Here is a 20649-nt window from a genome sequence, read left to right as displayed (position 1 = left end):
TATATCCATCATTTCAAGTAAGAGTAAATACTCACTGTATAATAATTTAATGATGGAATCTGTCAAAATGGTTCATAAAATAAAGACCTCTATTTTAGTACCACACTGGAGGAATAATCATTTTGTAAAAACACAAGATACTGTAACATACAAAACTGACGAGTCCAAACTGTCTATTATCAAACAAATGATAGGATATTCACTTGTTTATATAAAACTGATAATCTTGTAAGTCGTTGGTAATCAACATGTGTTCTTACCATGATGGCATTTAAATGAAACTCCAGATACAATATGTTCATCAATATCATATGATATTTATTCAATCTGTATGTACATATTACACTGTATTCCTAAAATTTCATGTTTTTATAGGCTACCGGTTTTTACGGGAGTTTTGGTGATGTATGTTTGGTATGGCAATGTAACTCGATATAAAAGCCATCAAGATTCCAACATTACAGCAAAAGAATGCAATGCTCTCAAGCCAGATAGGTATAAATGCATTAATAGCATGGAATTCAAGAAGATAAGCTGGGAGAAGCCATGAGACTTGGGCTGCTGTCCACAAGACAGTTAATAAAACTCCTTTTTGCCAAGTCATTGACAGACGTGGAACTATTACAGGTAAAAGGACTAGATACCATAAAAAATACTGAGATGTTATAACTTTGTTAAATGTTACAAACACAACAGTCTGTGCAAAAATGGCAAATGGAACATCTAATCTATTACTGAATTTGTACCCGAGGGCAACAACTAAAAGGAGCTGGGGACCAAATGTTGCTATGCTTAGCCCCGGGATGTGAAAATCAGACCCAATGTACAAAAGATAAAAGTATATGGAAAAATTGTGCCTTGTATCAGTCCTAGAGAGATGGTACAAAAAAGCTTCCTCTATGTACTGTTCTCCATATAAGAAAAAACCCAACCCAGTCATGCCAAAGAATGAAATCATCGCACCTACTGCTAACCTTACCTTAGCATGGTTGGGAAGAATTTGCCTTCCAACAGAATCCTGATGATGGTGACTTGTTAATGACACATACATAGGAAGAGCGTAAATCACAGAGTACAATTTAAAGTGAACAGACAGGCCCAAAAAAAACCCTGACAAAAGGGTGAGACGTAATCGTAACATGTACAAGGTCAACAACACTAATACAGCCATGACAGCCTCAGCACTTCCTCTAGTTGAAACTCCAATAACCAGTGGGTTATATAACCATAAGAATGAACATTTAACTGCAGTTGCTTTACTCTGGCCATCAAGCAACAGCAAATGGTACATCAATTTTGAAGCTACACAATCAAAAAAACAAAAAATCAGCTTCCCAAAAATAAAATGATAGTAAATATTTGGGAGTAACATCCATGCTAGAAATGGTGTATATCTGTAAGTGTGTCTGTCAAAGGGGGAGCCACCATTGGCAACCTCATATGCAGCATCCGTAAAAACATGATAATCCACATCTGTATACTTAAGAACATTGGTTTTATCATGGTGCTCACCATACACAATAAACATAAAACGAACTAAAAACCCTAAAAACAAGTGAATCTGAATGGCTTCAGTTGAGCCAAATCGTGAACTTCTTGTACCCAGGGCCATTACAAGGAATTTCAAACACTTGTAATACCCAATAAATATGATTAACTAGACTTACCTAATACTTTACTACAATACAGTATCACATTACATGGGTTCCATCATAATTAGAATTTACTATTTCATGATACAGGTAAATTTCTACAAAAGTAACCCTAGTATTCTAAACACAATAATCAAACCCAATCTGGCAATACCAAGGTTTCTACAACCTTGTATTCATTCTTTTTGCAGCTTCCTGAACACATTTTTTGAAAGCTTCAAACTCTTGTGAACAGTCACCTTTCAAAACATTTTCTTTAAGTGCTACACAACGAGCATATTCAGTTGCTATTGGTCCACACTGATAAATCAACTTTGGATACATACGAAGACGATTCTGGGCTTTCTTGACCGATTCCATACTTGATAACAAGGATATTACTGGCGTTTTAGACTCCCACTGGTGAGAAGATCCTTGTCTGTATCCCTAAAAAATATGTCATACAGAGGACGGCTGAAGAACACCAAAAGACCTAGGCTGAGGATCACATGATGAGCTTTCCTTGGGTTGTTCCTAACCCATAAAGCAAACCTGCCAATTTTCTTTGCTTCACCCTGAAATTCAAAAATTGACAATGTAATGGATAATATATTGATAAAAAGCCTTAGCAAATTGATTATATATATACAATGGGGCCTCGGTAATCGCGGGGGATGGGGACCACAACCACCCGCGTTAAGCAAATATCCACATTGTCGCACCCCTCAAAAAATGCCTAGGCTATACCCTAACTACCTACTTCAATAGTTAAAACACCAGACATCCTACCTAAACAAAATTCGCTTTGATTAACTGCCTATTTTAATATTTGTCCAAACACCAAATATACCTTATACTATCATTTGGGTACTCACTATTGATTGATCCAGCCTAGCCTATATTGATTGATGATGCACATGTACTTATTGCTACTATCCAAACACATTGCCTATTAATAGTGGTAGTAGGAGGGAATTATCTTTAAAATGGCTCCCTTGCTCGTTTTACTCCTTTGTTTGTGTGTGCCTATGTTTTATGTCTCTCTAATGCCATAAATCTTTTATAAATTCTTTAATATTTTAGTTTCCCCTTCATTAGATCTGCAAACAAAAGTATATTAGCTAACAATTCCCCTTTATTTTCATGTTATGGCTGCTGCACAAAACTATATTTATTTTGTGAATGAATACACTTATAAAATAAAATGACTTACTTTAATGATTACGGCACCGTACTGTAATATTAATGTATAACCAGCAAAATATAGTAATAAAAGTCTATATTTGTCTTTTGTTTGCATTGAGAATCAGCTGATGGGAGCTTATTACCAAAAGAATTATTTAGGAAAACAATTTAGTAGCTAAAAGAAATAAACTTATTACTGGAATTAATATTTTTAATTTTGTACATAAAAGTTTCAGATACAGTCATTCAGAGAGAGAGAGAGAGAGAGAGAGAGAGAGAGAGAGAGAGAGAGAAGAGAGAGAGAGAGAGCAGCAGCAGCTTAAGACATGAATAATAACTTAGTGTTGCTTACATATCAAATTTGTATTTTAAATATTTTAATGGTGATGGCGATGAAACATCAAAATGTAGTGGTAAAATATTCTCTTGTATACTGTCATAATGTGTGTGATAATCACTGAGTCAACTATTATGCTTGTATTGAAGCACAGTTCAGTAAATCAGAGAAAGAATAAAAATATAGCCACACGTAGCTACAGTAAATGTCGGGGACAACCTGTTCTTTTACATATACTGTATATGTATTGCGATCATAACATATCAGTATTATAGTTTACTATGTAAGTGAAATAAGGTTTTTTTTTTTAACTATGTAAGTGAAATAAGGTTTTTTTTTTAAATGTTGCTGTTTAATTTCATTAGGGGATATGTATACTGAGAGAGAGAGAGAGAGAGAGAGAGAGAGAGAGAGAGAGAGAGAGAGAGAGAGAGAGAGAGAGAGAGAGAGAGAGAGATTGTGATTTTGTACGATTATAAATTAGCATTTTAGTGCTTGCAATGAAGACGGTGAGTCTTTCATTAATGAAAACACAGGAATTGTACTGCCTAAAGAACTGCTTCCTTGTGGGTTGGATCAGGGAGGATCTATTTACTCTGGCAGCAGAGCTAGTTGGGAGGGGAACAGGCGAAGTCTTTCTTTATACATTTTCAATTTATGATTAACAAGAATAATTGAACACCTTATGAATTACAAAATGTACATTACGTGTATATGACAAAACTCAAATTGTCTGAAGAAAATCATTATGCGTCATCGCAGCGGCTGATGGGGCAGGTGCGATGGAACAGAGGACTAGAGACTTCTGGTATACCGTGGGGTAAACAGAAAGATGATGAGTCTAATGAGACATATATGTCTGAAAATTCTCGCAACGGCAAATGTGGAGCACGAGACATGGGCCTTATGCGAAAATTCCGAGCCAACTAGAGACCTTTCTTTCACTCCATGCCCGAGTAGTGATGGTGAGCAGACTCAGCGTCATTGCCTCTAGATGCACATAAATCCATAGATTTAGGTGCACTCGGGAAATCTCACGAACGAACACCTGACATAGAACTAGTGTTAGGGGCATAACCTCTAGGGCTAGCAGCTGAAGTGCGAACTGAGATTTGCGCTTCTACAGCTCCCAACACGCTAGACCCTGCCGAAGGAACAGGGAAGCCAATGGAAGACCCAACTGCCTCCTCAGTTCGAGGAAGCAGACCCTTAGAAGTCCTGTGACAAGAATTCTAAGGGAGAGAGAGAAACTACCTTCTTCAGCGGGGAGCCTTAGAAGTTGAAGGGGAGGAGGTTGAAGAAAAATATGATGATTACGAAGAGGAAGATGACGACACTTGACGAGCTCTCTTCCTCCTCAACAACTACTACAAATTCTGCAAAACTTCTACATACATATGTAGCAAGGCGGCTAGCAAGACTATCACAAAAAGTGCATTTGTATAATAATTATTATAGTCAATTATTAACATCAAACACAATATATACATATTCATTCAAAATAATAAAACAAAGATCCCACCAAGAAAATTGCAATTAACTGCCAGTCAGGATGAGCTCACAAATATACGTCTTCACTGGAAGAAGGCTGAAAGCAAGGTGGAGTTCAAGAATTTAATGGCCATATTCCAGCCTATACCAAAAGTAGTTCTCAATGTAAAGGACAGAGGGTTTGTATATTGTGTAGGAACAAATATTTATAAGTGATAAAATTATTGCAACCTGTTTGAGGTCATTTATCCTTCCTCTTAATAGAATACTATTCTTTGGTGTGGATGTCTGCTTCTGCCAAAGATTTGTCTCTTTTGGACAGGGTGGTTCGTGGTGTTATGTTTCCATTTCCTAATACAGGCAGTCCTTGGTTATCAGTGATCTGGTTTTATGACGCAAGCTGTACTTTACTTTCACATTACAACTGATCCCTGAGCCTCTTTTCTGCTGTAGTGTCAGTCATCAATGCCACAGTGTCCTATCACATGTTCCCGAACCTCTTGGAGAACCAGGAAAACTGCCTTGAGTTTCAGGACATTGATGTGAAGGTGTTTGTCATGAAGTTCTCGCACCTCTGCAGTCTGCAACTCCTCTCGGTGTGCGTCTCATCCTCAGTCGATGCATCCAACTCTTCCGGGACGACAGGCGATGTATCACGATGAGCCACAGCCGAGCAGACTGTTCCTGTCCCTGCTTACTTGAACATGCTGGTACTAGAATTCGAGGGGAACTCTTGTCTATCAGCATGCATGGGTACCACATCCTCTGCTTGGGCTCAAAATCGGACTTCTTGCAAATTATCCAGGTCTTCAGACCCCAGTAAGACATGAGGAGTCGATTCCTGTCCTGTACAAACCACGAACAGGAGTTCACTAGGACTAGCCAATCGTCGAGATACCTCAAAAGACGTATCCCGTGCAAACATGCCCAAGCTGGGACCAGGTCGAACACACTCGTGAACACCTGGGGAGCACTCGAGTCTGAAACAGTGTTCTGAATTAGCAGACCATCTCTATGAGGACAAAGTGGAGGTACTTGCAGTAGGATTTGTGGATGGATATCTTCAAGTCCACCATCAGCATAAAGTCACTCTTCCTGTTAGAGGCAAACACTGTTTGTATTGTCTTTATCTTGAACAGAGTCTGGGTAAGAAACTGTTCAGGGGAGAAAAGTCTATGACCAGTCTCTATCCCCTGAAGGTTTTCTCTACGAGAAGACCTGGCTGTAGAATCCTGGGGACCACTCCGACACAGTTTCTACAGCATCTATGCTCAGTGTCTTCTTATACTTCTAACTAGCTCAAGGAAGTAGATGGAATATGAAAGAAGTATTGGATGCTCTTATTCCCTCTAACGGTGCTCCTGTCAGGGGTAATGAGCCTCTTCCTTGTGTCAACCAGCAGTGACATCAAGGGCATGGGTCTAGGAGAGCACGATCGCCTTGGTGAGGTGCTTTTCCAGTGTACATGTAAGGTTCTCTCCTTGCTGTAGCAGCGACACAGCTGGCAGACGTGGCTAGCAGTGACATGGCTAGCAGCATCTTGGCTACCAGAACCATGGCCACCAGCGACGCTGCTAGTAGCTTGGCGAGGACATGTGTCATCTTCACGAAGCATCCCAGCCCTCATTGAGGCCGAAACCTAAAGTAAAGAGGGCTGAACAGGTGACCTCCTGTTATTCTCCACGTGTCTTGCTCCGAGAAACATTGACATTGACCTTGGCCCCTGTCGAAGAACCAAGCTTGGTCTTTACAGGTGGGTTCGAGCCATGGCTCAGTCCCTGCTCTCGCCCCATGTCACTGCCATGGCAAGGAGAGACTTGCTTCCTTGATGTGGATGTTTCCTCCCTCATGTGGTTGTACATTCGGAGATTCTCGCGAACAAGATTCCTGCACGGTACCTGTCCCTCGAGTAGTGCCCTTGGGAACAGAGGCTGGAGAACAAACCTTGGTTCAATCTCCAGAGGCCACCCGAGGCCATGGTCCCTGGGAACAGCGTCTTGGTTCCCACTTCCAAAGCAGGAGAGCCAGCGAGAGATGGAATCTATTATAGATTCACTTGTAAAATCCAGTACCATGTCCAGGCCAAGTTGTTCACAGGTAGCTGGCTGGTCCCAGGTAGGAACGCCCTATCTCCAGACAGGTAGTCTCCTGAACACTGAGTTTTCCTCTGGGACAATGGCCCTGGAGGAAGCAGCGACTCTAACCACCGTGAAGGATCACAAGTCTAGCCAGGAGACTACCTGAAGAGCTGCCATTACAGCAGTAGTCTCCCGTGTCGCTGCTTCCTGTTGAGAGAGATTCTCTTGCTCGTCAGGTGATGCAGAGACAGACCGGGACCCAGGTAAACCAGGTCCAGGTTACCTGGTTGTTGATAGAGGCTTCTCCGAGTGCATATGTTAGCAGGACTGGTAGCAGTGCTGGATGTAGCAGTGCCTCTGCCAGTAGCATGGTAGCAGTGCCCCTGCTGGCAGCAGCCCTGCTCTGTCTGGTTAGATCGTGTACCAACTTTAAGCCTCTGGCAGGTAGCGGAGGGGAAGTGGTTTGACCTAATAATTGGATTTAAGGGGGCCGGCCGGAACCCTTATATATGGGGGTATAGGGCAAAAAATGCAGTCATGAAAAAATTCATGGAGCTTCATATGGCAATTGAGAATACGTATATGAAATATTTCGTCAAAATTCCTCTTACTTTCGTAGTTACAGGGTAATTAGTTAACGTAACTCAATAAGCCTAAAACATTGATCCGTACAAGAAAATGCAATATTTCTTCTATTATCATAAATTTTGATAATTATTGTAAAAGAAATTGGGAGAAATGGCATCTGTAGACATTCCCCGAGTCGAGAAGGGAGACTTCAGCTAAGCTACCAAGTCCAGTCATGATTCAGTGCGATCACAAACCTCAAGTAGTCTACATGTTCGAGTTTTACCTCTGACATTCGCTTACTTTTACCTATGTTTATGTATGTTTCGGCAAGAATTTCATCATGCCAATGAGGAAAAGACAAGGAAAACATCTCGCTAACATACAGACGAGGAAAAATCGCTCAAGTATTATTACAGAATATCATAATATACGCTAGTTAGTGAAGAGAGAGGGGAGGGTTGAGTAGTAACGCCCCCCTCTTGCCTGACAGCACACGTCACACTGTGCCCAAGGCTACGATCTTTGAGCAAAGAGATCTTCATTTATGATAAATAACATAGTTTTTGTTTTTTAATACCCAAAATGGAATATGAAATTCATAATAATCATGATTTATTAAATTGTCTTTGTAAAAAGAGAGTATGTACACCTTCGAGTTTGACCTCTGACATTCTCTTGCATTTACGTTTGTTTAACTTTGTTTCGGCAAGAATTTCATCATTTCAAAGAGGAAAATACAAGGAAAACATCTCGCTAACATACAGAAGAAGAAAATTCGCTGTAATAAGCCGAGTTAGTGAAGGGGAGAGAGAGAGTTGCGTAGGAAAGGAGTGCCCCATCTTGCCTCAAGCAGTGTCCCAGGCTACAATATATGAGCACAGGGATCATCATTTATGATTAAATTATGATAAATAAAATAGTTTTGGTTTATTAATACACAAAAAAGAAATATAAATTCATAATAATCATTATTTATTAACATTGTCTTTATAGAAATACGAAGGAAAACTTTGAACGCCTGTATCTCAAAACTATACTTATTGACCTTCAAAATCTATCTTCTCACTTAGTGTTAAAGCTATATCATTGGAATTTGGTATATAACTCAGAAAGACATTATAGAACAATCAAATGAAGCCCTTTTTTTCAATTTTTGTTTCGTCTTTTTTTTATAATTTTTTTTCTCCTGATTTATAGGGTTTATTTTTTACCATATTGAAAAATTCATTTCTAGCAAAAAAATTACTTTTAGAAAAAAAACTCCTCATTCAATTGGAGGTCTACATCAGGTCTATACATAGGTAGTAATCCTAGGTCTTAATATTAAATATCAAGGGAGGAGATAGAATTTGAAAAATGGTTATTTTCGGGATAAATCGCCCTGGTGTCACAAAACCGAAGGTCAGAGACGAAAATCATATGCGGTTTGGAGATGTCCCAAGTCACCTTATTAAGTGGTATGAATATCAAAGTCCTGTCCTTAAAAAATGGCATTAGCCAGCCGGCCCCCTTAAGTGAATTCTCTTGTCCAGGGACAAGGTCATTCATCTGATCCAATACACTTTCGGCCAGTTCGACCACGGCAGCCCCATCGAGACCTTGGGTTCCCTCTTGGGTCCCCACAAGGCTTCGAGTCAGTAGAGGCGGCCATGGTCGTTCCCCTGAGATAGTCATGCTGACGTATCAGCATTACAATCTCTGAAAAAAAAAAAAAAGTCCTCTGAATCTCAGAGTTGTCCGAGTCTCTGGGTAGAGGACCTTTGAGTCCTTTGAGAGACTGGTCCTCCCACTCAACTCTCCCCTGAGGGAGAACCTCACCAGATCCCTTCAATCCTTCCTCAGCGATGCGGGCGTATGACCAGTGGGGTCTTAAAACCCCTCCAGGAACATAGGCCTCCAAGGTTGAATCCTGAGGAGTGCACTCCAAAGGATTCCTACCGTTTGCCTTGCCCTTCCCGGTGTAGTCCGAAGAAGTAGAGGGACTAGGAGAGGAGGATTGGATGCTCTCACTTCTCCTAACAGCGGTGCTACTGGGGGAGTGAGCCGTGCCCTTGCACCAATGGTGACAGGGGCGTGGGTCTAGGAGAGTGCAATCACCTAAACAAAATGCTTTCCTCCAGAAAAATGCAGCAGTACTTGCCATGCTGTAGCAAGCGCTGGTAGCAGGGCTGGTACCAGTGCCTCTGCTAGCAGAGACATGGTTCCCTGCCTGGCAAGGCCATGCATTGTTCTCATGATGCACCCCAGTCTTCTTTGAGGTTGAAAACCTCGTGTGAAGAGGGCTGTAAGGCTCCTGAAGAAGAACCAAGCTGGTCTTCACAAGTGGATCTGAGCCATGGCTTGGTCCCTACTCTCGCCCTGTGCCACTGCCATGGTGAGGAGAGAACCCCCCTTCCTTGACTGTGGATGTACGTCCTCCCTTACCTGTCCTTCGAGCAGCGCCCTTAAGAACAGAGGCTAGAGATCGAACCTTGGTTTGAGCTCTAGCGACTCCTGAGACCTTGGTCCCTGGGGACAACGTTTCGGAACCCACTTTCAACGAAGCAGAAGAGCCAGCAAGAGAGCCAACTGCTTCCTCCCCGAAGGGAAGAGACATACCCTTAGAAGTCTCCAAATGAAATTTCTTCGGGGGCAGAGAAGCTACCTTCTCCTTTGAATACCGTTAAGCTTCCGAAGGGAGAGGTGAGGAGGCGGCAGGTAATGATGATAATATGGAGGAGTAATGATAGTTTATATTTGACAACATCTCCACAGGTTGTGTGTGAGAGAGAGAGAGATAGAGAGAGAGAGAGAGAGAGAGAGAGAGAGAGAGAGAGAGAGATTGGTGGAAGAATGAATGGGAGTGGTTAAATGGCAGTCAGAAGCATGTCTGTTGTGGTGCTCTGTAGTAAGTCAGAGGAAGTCTGTTACGGGAGTCGCAAGCAGTGAGGCATCTGGGGAAGTTAGTTTCAGTTTTAGCAGCAGTTATCCTTTGGTGTTTAGTTGTTTTGGTGTTATTTGATAGATTTCGGGGTTGTGAAGTTGTTTTGCATGTGTCTGTCTGGTTGTGGTGAGGTTGAAGAGGTTTGTGGTGCATTTTCGGTGTCTGTGAGTGGTGGTTGGGGCAGTGTTGGTTTTGGCGGGTTGTTGTGCTGGGGGAGGTCGTGTGGTTGTCGTATTCTTTCAGGCTGTTGGTGTTCGTCTGCAGTGATTTGTCGGTTTATTGAGTTTTTGTGGTGTTGTGGGTCTCGGGTGGTTGGTTTGTTTGGTTGTCGGCGGTGGTCGTGTGTCGGCTAGCCTATAGCCTATATCCAGTGGACAGCACAGCCTAGCCCTGAGTGTGTTTGGTATTTAATTGAACCAATTATCCTGCAGGTTAAAGGTAACGTAAAGGGGAAAGTGTGATTGTGGGAAATTTTGTTAGCTGGTACAATTAACGTAACTGTGGGGAGTTTACTTGTTTTTTGTGATCCCGCCACATTATTTTTTGGCGCCCGAACAGGGACTGCTGGTGTGGCAGCTGCAGGACGATTGGCCTAGGCTAGTGTGTATGTGTGGTGAGAAAGTTTGGGATGGAAGGATTGAGTGACATGGAGAGGCTGAACGAGGAGTTGAGGTTGGAGAGGGAAGTAAGAGGACAATTGGAAGTGGATAATGAGAGGTTAAAGGTAGAGTGTGAGGAGCTGAAGAGCGAGTTAGAGGAAATGAGAGGAATGCTAAGGAGTGCAAAAGTGGAAATGAAAGAAGAAGTGAAAGGAGCGGAAGAGGGAATGGTTGAGAAAATGGACGAAAAATTCTTAGTGATGATGAATGCAGTGCAGGAGATGATGAAGGGGTTCATGGGAGAGGGAGCTGTAGGAGGTAGGCCTACTGGGTCTTGTGATAGGCCAGAAGTGGTAAAGACAGTGGAAAAGCGAGTGAATGAAACTACGAGTGACGAAGGTGACTTGTTTTGTGATAGGTAAAAGGTAAAGGAGAAAGGGAAAGAGACAGGATAAGGATAAACCTGAGGACAAGAATAAGAAGGGGGCTGAGGAAAAGAAGACGACTAAGGGAAAGAAGGCTAGTAAGGATGATGGACAGGATGAGACTAGGACTGAATACATTGGGGAAAGGGTTGAGAGTGATTTGGATAACAGTGAGTGAAAACAGGTGGGTAGAAAGAAGGGTAAGAAGAGTGTAATCAGGAGCATGGATGTTAGTATGGAAGTTGATTCGCTGTATTCGGACGAGGTTACGAGGGATCAGAATGTTAGTAGCGAAGGTGAGAGTGAGTGGGAAGTACGAAATGCTGTATATATGAGAGAGATACCTAGATGTGCACAATACGAGGAATATGGTAGTAGGGACATAGGGGATTTTTTTAAGGAATATGAGAGGTATTGTGAGGCAAAGTATGGGGCTAACAAGAGAGTTGGGGCAAGAGAGTTGGGTAGCTTTTTGACAGGATTTTTGTTGAGTGTGTATGGGGTAATGATGAGTGTGGGGAATGTGCCTTATGAGAGTGTGAAAGCCAGGATTGTGGAACAGGCGAAGAGGTTAAGGAGTAGTGTTAGATATAGGAGAAAACATGGTTTTGATGAGGTAAGAATGAATGTTGGTGAGTCGTTGTCGATGTATGTGTGCAGGTTGGAAACATTAGCCAGGAAAGAGTTTGGGGATGAAGGGATAAATGAGTGTAGAGAGTTAGTGAGGAAGTTGTTGGCGACTGTGCTTGAGAGTGTGTATGAGTTTGTAAATCTGAAACGTAAGGAGAAAATGCGATGGACGAATGAAAGGTTGTCGTGGAACGACATTTTGGAAATAGTAGAGGATTATGAGTTGGATAGGTGTATGAAAGAAAGTAGAAGTGGCTGAGGTTATACCAGAGTTTAAGAGCTATAGGGAGGCAGTTTTGGAAGGGCCAAAGAGAATGGCAGAGCGAGTGGTTGATAGGAGCGTTAGAGCCAGTAACGTAAGTGTGGTTCGCCCTAAGAGAGATCGGAGTGCAAGCGTTGGAAGAGTAGGGTCAGTTAGTCATGAACGAGAGCAGCAATGTTACAGATGTGGAAAGCTAGGGCACAGGAAGAATGAATGTCGGTGGGCGTTGGGAGCTTGCTTCAGGTGTGGGCAAACAGGGCATTTAGTGAGCGAGTGTAAGAAAGATAGGGATATTAAATGTTACAGGTGTGGGCAAGTAGGGCATATAGCAAGTGGATGTCGAGGTACTCGTGTGACTGAGGTTTGCGGTAATTGCGGGAAGAATGGGCATTATGCTAGGATGTGTAAGGAACAGCGGGCAAAATGTGTTGAATGTGGAATGGAAGGTCATGTGGCGAGTGTGTGTAGGCGAAAGAGGATGAGTCAGGTTGGGAGTTCAGGAAACTAGGTACAAAGGGGATTCAGTTGGGTCCTCTGGTGTGCGGTTAGTAAGAGTGATGCATGTGCATGAAGGATTGTTGCATGAAAAAGGGTTTGGAGGAAAAGCTCATGAATGTATGAGTGTAAAAGTGAGGTGCAAAGGGGTGTGTTTGGTTGCTTTGATTGATAATGGGTGCAGTGTCAGTGTTCTTTTTAAGAATGGATGTGACAAGTTGTGGAGTGAGTGTGAAATTAGGAAATGTAAAGGGGAGGTACAAGGAATAGGAAATTTGGGTATGCCTGTGATCGAGGGAATGAGTGATAAGTATGATATGTTGTTAGGGTACAGGTTCCTGAAGAAGTGTGGGATGGTGGTCCATCCAAGCAGGAATATGATTGAGTTGCATAGGGAGGGGAATGTACATGGAGAGTTGTACTTGGATAGGGATGGAGGGTTAAGCAGTAAAATATGGAAGGGAGTGCCGTTGGTTGCGAAAGAGAGTGTAAAAGTGTGAAAGTTGCGTAGCCCGATAGTCTTGGGATTGTCAAAGGTGACTAGTGTGCATATGTGGTTGAGGGTGTGGATGCGAACAAGTTGGTAAGAGCGAGCGTGCATGTGTACGACAGGATTTTGGATATGGAGAATCCTCGGGTTTTTGTGGCCTCATTGCCGAGTGTTAGGAAAAAGCGAGTGTGGGGTATATGTGAAGGTGATTGTGTGGGGTTGTTGTATATGTTGGTGGATGTGGATGACGAAAGATATGTTAGGGTGCGGCGGGTGATGACAGGTAGCATGGAAGAAAATGATGAGTGGAAGTATGAGTTGAGAGAAAGAATTGAGGAAGATGAAAATGTTGGTGATGACGAGAGGGAGTGGTTGATGCAGATGTTGTGGGATAGGCGGGGTGCGTTGAGTCGGGGTGACAAGGATTTCAGGGGATCTAAGCTTCCAGAGTTCAAGATACCTTTGAATGACGATACCCCAATATATCAGCGTCCCCGACACTTTACTGCGCCTATTGCCCGAGAGATTGAGGAATAGTGTGAGGAACTTGAGAGAGTGGGAGTGATCGAGAGGAGCGAAAGTGCTTGGAATAGTCCCATAGTCCCAGCACGCAAGACAGATGGGAGTTTGAGGATGTGTGTGGATTACAGGAAGGTGAATGAAGTGACTGTGAAGGAGCGATTCCCAATGAATGTGGTGTCTAATTGTGTGTATAAGATGCATGGGATGAGTGTGTTCACAAAATTGGATTTGGTAAGGGGCTATTACCAGATGCCTTGAGGAAGGGAGCAGGCATGTTACGGCTTTTTCGAGTGGTAGCTGCCACTATCAATTCAAGAGGTTAAGTTTTGGATTTGCTAATGCGCCTGCTGCCTTCCAGAGGGTGATGAAAGTAGTTTTGGCTGGTTTTGATAGAAGGAAGGTGACTGTGTTTATAGATGAAGTTTTGATTGCAAGTGAGACTGTTGAGGAGGATGTGGAACTGCTTGAGAAGGTGTTAGAATGGTTGGAAGAGGTTGGAGTGAAAGTGAAGCTGGAGAAGTGTACGTGGTTGGCTGGGGAAATGGAATTTCTTGGTCATAAGGTGAGTGCGAGTGGTGTAAGGAAGAGTGAAAAGTTTGTGGAAAAAGTAAAGGAGTTTCCACGTCCCCGGACCGTGCGGGAGTTAAAGGGTTTTTTTGGTTTGATTGAGTTCGGGAGGAAGTTTGTCAGGGATTGTTCGGGTATAAGGAAGCCATTGACTGAATGGACCGGGAAGAAAAATTGTACTAAGCTGAGGTGGGATGAGCGAATGGTGGGAGCATTTGAGAGATTGAAAGAGGAGGCTGCTAGGGACGTCACCTTGGCTTTTCCGGACTATAGTGAGGATGCCAGTAAGCTTGAGTTGTATGCTGATGCTAGTAAGTTTAGTATGGGAGGATGCTTGGTGCAGATGCAAGAGGTGAATGGGGAGGGACAATTGAGAGTGATTGCGAATGTGAGTAAAGCTTTTAATAAAGCAGAGCTTAAGTATTCGGTGGTTGAGAAGGAGCTTGCGGCAATAAAGTCTTGTGTGAAAGCGTTGAAAGTGTTTTTGTATGGGGTAAAGTTTGTCATAAGGACAGATCATTGGCCATTAGTTCATATGATCAAGAAGGAAAGTGCGAATGCTAGGATTGCGAGGACAATTGAGAATTTGAGTGAGTTTGATTTTAGCTTAGAATATGTGCCGGGGAGTAAAAATGTGATTGCTGATACGATGTCTAGGATGCATGGTAAGGACAGTGGTGTTGTGAAAAGTGACTGGGATCTGAATATGGTACCTGAGGGGTTAGTTGTAAAAGAGGTTTGAAGGGAATGACAAGAGTGTGTGAATGTTTGTTTTCAGCATTGAAAAACTTGGAAGGTAAGGGTCTGGTTGAAGAGGTACCCAGTAGTGTGAATGAGTTGCGAGTGAAGTTAATGAGTGATATGCAGAAGGAAGTGGCATATGCAGAGGAACAAGGTGGGAAAGGAGAAATGTTGCATGAATTGTTGTCAGCAGTGGCTGAGTTGTTTGGAATAAAAGTGTTGTTGTATTTTGATGGGACAGACCAGTTGAGTATCGAGGAAGGGTGAGTACAGGTAATGAACGTGGGGTTTTGATGATTCAGTGCGGGGAACGTGGTTATAATTGGTTGGTTACAAAAAGGGACTGTGAAGGGGATCTGAGTCAGAATTGTGGAAATGGGGAATTAACTAAGGATGAATGTGATGAGGAGGATTGTGATGTGGATAACCAGGTGGACGTGGTAGTAAATGTGTTTGCATGGGACTCAAGGGAAAATGGTGACGTTTGTCCAAGTAAATGATAGTGAGTACTGTAGTTTGGTTGACACAGGGGCACAAGTTTCCTTGGTGAGTGGGTCAGTGGTGAGTGAACTTGAGAGATGTGATTGGAAAGTGAAAAGGCAGTCTACAAGTGTGAGAATACATGGGTTAGGACAGGGAAGTGTTTTAGTATGGGAAGAGGTACCGTTAAAGGTTAGGTTGGGAGATCTTGAAGTATTGCATAACTTATAGTTATAGGAGAAAATGATATGCCATCTTGCTTTTTAATAGGGATAGATTTTTTGAGGATCCACGATATAGACGTAGATATAGGAAATGGAATTCTTAGAAAGGGGGGCAGACAAGTAGCTAGGATTCAAGATGGTAATGTATTTGTAGCAAACTTTGTGGGTATGATTGATATTGCTAGGAGTGAGAATGATCTGTTGAGTAAGGAAGAGATTGAGGAAATGCAAAATAATTGCCTGAAGATAAGTGTGTTGCGACAATGTGTTTTGGGAGGAGTGCGTGTGGAAGACTGGCCAAGTGAGTTGGATGTATATAAGAGGGTTGCTAAACATTTTGTAGTGTGCAAAAACAGTGTACTTTTTGCATCAGGAAGGGGTGTATGACAGGGAAGTGTATGTGCCGGTGTTTTCTGTTGAGTCAGCTGTGAGTATGTGTTTGTTGGTGCATGATCGGTTTGGGCATGCAGGGAAAAATAAGTTGTGGGAATGCATGAGAGAGAGATTGTATGCTCCTGGGTTGAATAAGATTTGTGTGGATGTGGCTGTCAGGTGTGAAGACTGTCAGAGGGGAAAGTATCAGAGTGTGCATGCAAGTCCACCTGTGTTGCGATTGCAGATGAAAGAGCCGTTTGAAATGCTTGTGATTGATTGTGTTTCTTTGCCTAGGACTGCGAGAGGACACGTGGGGATGATTGTGATGGTGGATCACATGAGTCGAAATTTGCTATGTGGGTTTTTTTTCCCATCAAGATAAGAGGAGTGAAACGGCTGCACAAATGGTGGGTCAAGTGATGTTGCCCATGGTGTGTGTGTAAGCTGGCAAAAATGTTGAGTGATAATGGACCTGAGTTTGTGGGATGGGAATTTGAAGAAATGTTGAAGGAATGGGGTATTGTGCATGTGTATTCTACTCCGTATATGCCCAGTGAGAATGGGTTGGGTGAAAGGACTGTTAGGACGATGACAGATTTTCCGAATGATGAGTAAGGGCAACAAGGATTGGGATATGTATGTAGGACGTGCAGTTTGGGTATATAACGCCACACTGCAGAAGAGTATAGGTATGTCTCCTTGTATGTGTTGAATTTTGAAAGGATTGTCAGACCGCGGTTGGGTCTGTCAGAAGGTGATCGGGATTTGTGGAAGAAAGCGAGTGAAAGGTTTGAGTTTTTTAAGATTGGGGATAAGGTGTTGAAAGAGGTGGTTGAGATGGGAAGAATGAATGTGAATAAAGTAAGGGAGATATTTGAAGGGCCTTTTGAGATTTTGGAAGTGGGACCGAGTGGATTGAGTTATGTTTTGGGGAAATTGCGAGTAGGTGGGGGAATGGATGAGGTTAGGGCACACCATAACCAGCTCCGCAAGTGGAGGGAAGTACCACAGTATGTTTGGGAGAATGCAATGAGTGAGTGGTTGAGGGTGAATAAGTATGAGCCGACTGTCGGTGAACAAATTGGTCTGGGAGATCGACAGTTGGTGTTGGTTGAGTATGGAAGAAAACAGAAGAGTGTGGAGAGAGTAAGTAGAAGGGAAAAGTGTGAATGGCATGGTAAGGGGGTTGGTGGTAGGGTGCAAACGGTTGATAAAGTGTGTGCTACGGATGACTTCGGGGGAATGAATGATACTTGTAGTGTATGTGGGTTTGAGTTGACAGGGACAAATAAGACTTCAGTGAGAAGGAAACTGAGTAGTGATGAGGTAGTTGATAGGATGGATAAGTCTTTGCAGGAGTTTGACAGAAGTATGGATGAACTGAGTGGTTTGGTGGCCGAAATAGAGATGTTGGAACCAGAGTTAGAAGACATCGGTGAAGTAGTGAATGGAATTTGGGAGGATGGTAGTAAGGGAGATAATGGAAGTTTGAAAGAAAGTGGTTTGGAAGAAGTGAATGGCGATGTAACTGAAAGAGCCTATGATGGTCCTCAAACAAGATCCAGGGGGCCTGCATCTGAGCATCCTTGGGTGTCCTGCATCTGAGCATCCTTGGGGGTCCTGCATCTGAGCATCCTTGGGTGTCCTGCATCTGAGCATCCTTGGGTGTCCTGCATCTGAGCATCCTTGGGTGTCCTGTATCTGAGCATCCTTGGGTGTCCTGCATCTGAGCATCCTTGGGTGTTGCGAAAGGCAATTTAGTGTGGATGTTGTGAGTGTAAGGAGATGTTGTCAAATGTAATGGGAGAGGTAATATGGAGGAGTAACGATAGTTTATTTTTGACAAAATCTCCACAGGTTGAGAGAGAGAGAGAGAGAGAGAGAGAGAGAGAGAGAGAGAGAGAGAGAGAGAGAGAGAGAGAGATTGGTGGAAGAATGGATGGGCGTGGTTAAATGGCGGTCAGAAGCATGTCTGTTGTGGCGCTCTGTAGTAAGTCAGTGGAAGTATGTTACGGGAGTCGTAAGTAGTGAGGCGTCTGGGGAAATTAGTGTCGGTTTTGGCAGCAGTTATCCTTTGGTGTTTAGTTGTTTTGGTGTTATTTGATAGATTTTGGGGTTGTGAAGTTGTTGTGCGTGTGTCTGTCTGGTTGTGGTGAGGTTGAAGAGGTTTGTGGTGCATTTTTGTTGTCTGTGAGTGGTAGTTGGGGGCAGTGTTGGTTTTGGCGGGTTGTTGTGCTAGGGGAGGTCATGTGGTTGTCGTGTTCTTTCAGGCTGTTGGTGTTCGTCTGCAGTGATGTCGGGTTATTAAGTTTTTGTGGTGTTGTGGGTCTCGGGTGGTTGGTTTGTGTTTGGTTGTCGGTGGTGGTTGTGTGTCGGCTAGCCTATAGCCTATATCCAGTGGACAGCACAGCCTAGCCCTGAGTATCAGAAGCCAGAGGTGAGTACCTATTTGTGTTTTGTGTGTTTGGTATTTAATTGAACCAATTGTCCTGCAGGTTAAAGGTAACGTAAAGGGGAAAGTGTGAGTGTGGGAAATTTTGTTAGCTGGTACAATTAACGTAACTGTGGGGAGTTTACTTGTTTTTTTTTGTGATCCCGCCACAATGATAACAAGGATGAAGATGAAATTGAAGACGAAAGCACTCCTTGGATTCTTCATCTTCGCCTTCCTCTTCAACAGCTTCTGCAGTAGAGTTGTCAGGGGCCGCCCAGGACCGGCAGATGACTCATCAGGTCCAGGGGCTAGTAAATAGGCAGGTAGAGGGACAGGAGCAGGAGCAATTCTAGGTGCAGAGGCACGAACAACCGGGAACGTCCGGAGGCCTTGTAACAGGTAACGGTGCTACTTCATAACCAGGAGGGGAGGCACTGCAGGGACAGGAACTAGCAAGTAATAGGCTGTAGAACTGGTCTGGACCCCGTTAACCCTCTTACGCCGAAGCGGTAAAAAAAAAAAATTGTCTCCTGTGTGCCGGAGGTGTTTCAGAGTGAGCGCTGAAGCGGAAAAAATATTTTTTTCAAAAAATCACAGCGTGCTTAGTTTTCAAGATTAAGAGTTCATTTTTGACTCCTTTTCTTGTCATTGGCTGAAGTTTAGTATGCAACCATCAGAAATGAAAAAAATTATCATTACCATATATAAATAATGCGATATATGATAGCGCAAAAACGAAATTTCATATATAATTGTATTCAAATCGCGCTGTGCGCAAAACGGTTAAAGGTAACAAGTTACTTTTTTTTCGTTGTAATGTACACTAAATTGCAATCATTTTGGTATGTAACACATTGTAAAACGATAAAAGCAACACAGAGAAAATATTATCACAAAATAATGCATGAATTTGTAACGAGCGGACGTAAACAAATATTTTTTTCAAAAATTCACCATAAATCTAAATATTGTCCTAGAGACTTCCAATTTCTTTCAAAATAAAGACAAATGATTGAATATTACTATACTGTAAGAGTATTAGCTTACAATTGCAGTTTTCGACCATATCTGACGAGTTAAAGTTGACCGAATGTCGAATTTTTTTATATATACTTTTTATATGCAATTATTTCGGAAATAAGAAAAGCTAAAACCTTCAAATATTTTTCGTTTTATTCTACATGAAATTGCGCACATTTTCATATATAAAACTTTATGAAATGCCTAATATGAAACGGAGCAAATATTCCGAGAATGGGACGTACGCATTTTGGAGATTTGTGGCGGAGAATCGGCGCGCGGAGGGAAGGAAGAGATTTAAATTCACCATAAAATCTAAATATTTTGCTAGAGACTTCGAATTTGTTTCAAGATGAAGATAAATGACTGAATATTACTAGACTGTAAGAGTTTTAGCTTACAATTGCGTTTTTCAACCATTTCGGTAGAGTCAAATTTGACCGAACGTGGTTTTTTTCTATTTATCGAGATTTATATGCAAATATTTCAAAAATGAGAAAAGCTACAAACTTCAATTATTTATTGTTGTATTCTACATAAAATTGCGCACATTTTCATATATAAAACTTTATGTAACGGCTAATTTAAAATGGTGCAAACATTACCACAATCGCAAGTATGATTTTTTCGGAAGAGTTACCGCACGGACGTAAAGAAAATGTTATTTTTTTTCATAAATTCACCATAAATCGAAATATTGTGCTAGAGACTTCCAATTTGTTGCAAAATGAAGGTAAATGCTTGAATATTACTAGAATATAAGCGTTTTAGCTTACAATTGCGTTTTTTTACCATTTCGGTAGAGTCAAGTTGACCAAAGGTTGAAATTTTGGCAATTATCATTATTTATATGAAAATATCTCAAAACTGATAAAAGCTACAACCATGGGTTGTTTTTAGTTGTATTGTACATGAAATTGCGCACATTTCCATATATAAAACTTTATATAACGGCTAATTTTAAAATGGTGCAAACATTACCACAATCGCATGTATGATTTTTTGCGGAAGAGTTACCGCGCGGACGTAAGGAAAAAGTTTTTTCATAAATTCACCATAAATCGAAATATTGTGCTAGAGACTTCCAATTAGTTGCAAAATTAAGGTAAATGATTGAATATTACTAAAATATAAGAGTTTTAGCTTACAATTGCGTTTTTCGACCATTTC

At 42.1% G+C, this 20649-nt stretch overlaps 2 protein-coding genes across 2 annotated transcripts in view; both read right to left on the bottom strand.

Moving 5' to 3' along the window:
* Nucleotides 1-290: 290 nt before the first annotated feature.
* LOC135196275 (GPI mannosyltransferase 1-like) lies at nucleotides 291-1819 on the bottom strand. The gene has a single exon (XM_064222979.1). It carries the CDS (start codon nucleotides 1610-1612, stop codon nucleotides 377-379), a length of 1236 nt encoding a protein of 411 aa, XP_064079049.1. The 5' UTR covers nucleotides 1613-1819; the 3' UTR covers nucleotides 291-376.
* A 68-nt stretch (nucleotides 1820-1887) lies between these two features.
* LOC135196276 (uncharacterized) overlaps nucleotides 1888-20649 on the bottom strand; it is a 52592-nt gene continuing 33830 nt past the window's right edge. The window contains exon 3 of the mRNA XM_064222980.1: nucleotides 1888-2206. Coding sequence (XP_064079050.1) covers nucleotides 2030-2206 — 177 coding nt within the window. The 3' untranslated portion in view covers nucleotides 1888-2029. The remainder of the gene's footprint in view (nucleotides 2207-20649) is intronic.

Source organism: Macrobrachium nipponense, chromosome 17, assembly GCF_015104395.2.
Source record: "Macrobrachium nipponense isolate FS-2020 chromosome 17, ASM1510439v2, whole genome shotgun sequence".
In the NCBI taxonomy this organism is placed as follows: domain Eukaryota; kingdom Metazoa; phylum Arthropoda; class Malacostraca; order Decapoda; family Palaemonidae; genus Macrobrachium; species Macrobrachium nipponense.
Note: the sequence above shows the minus strand (reverse complement) of the source record. Positions and strands in the feature narration are given on the sequence as shown.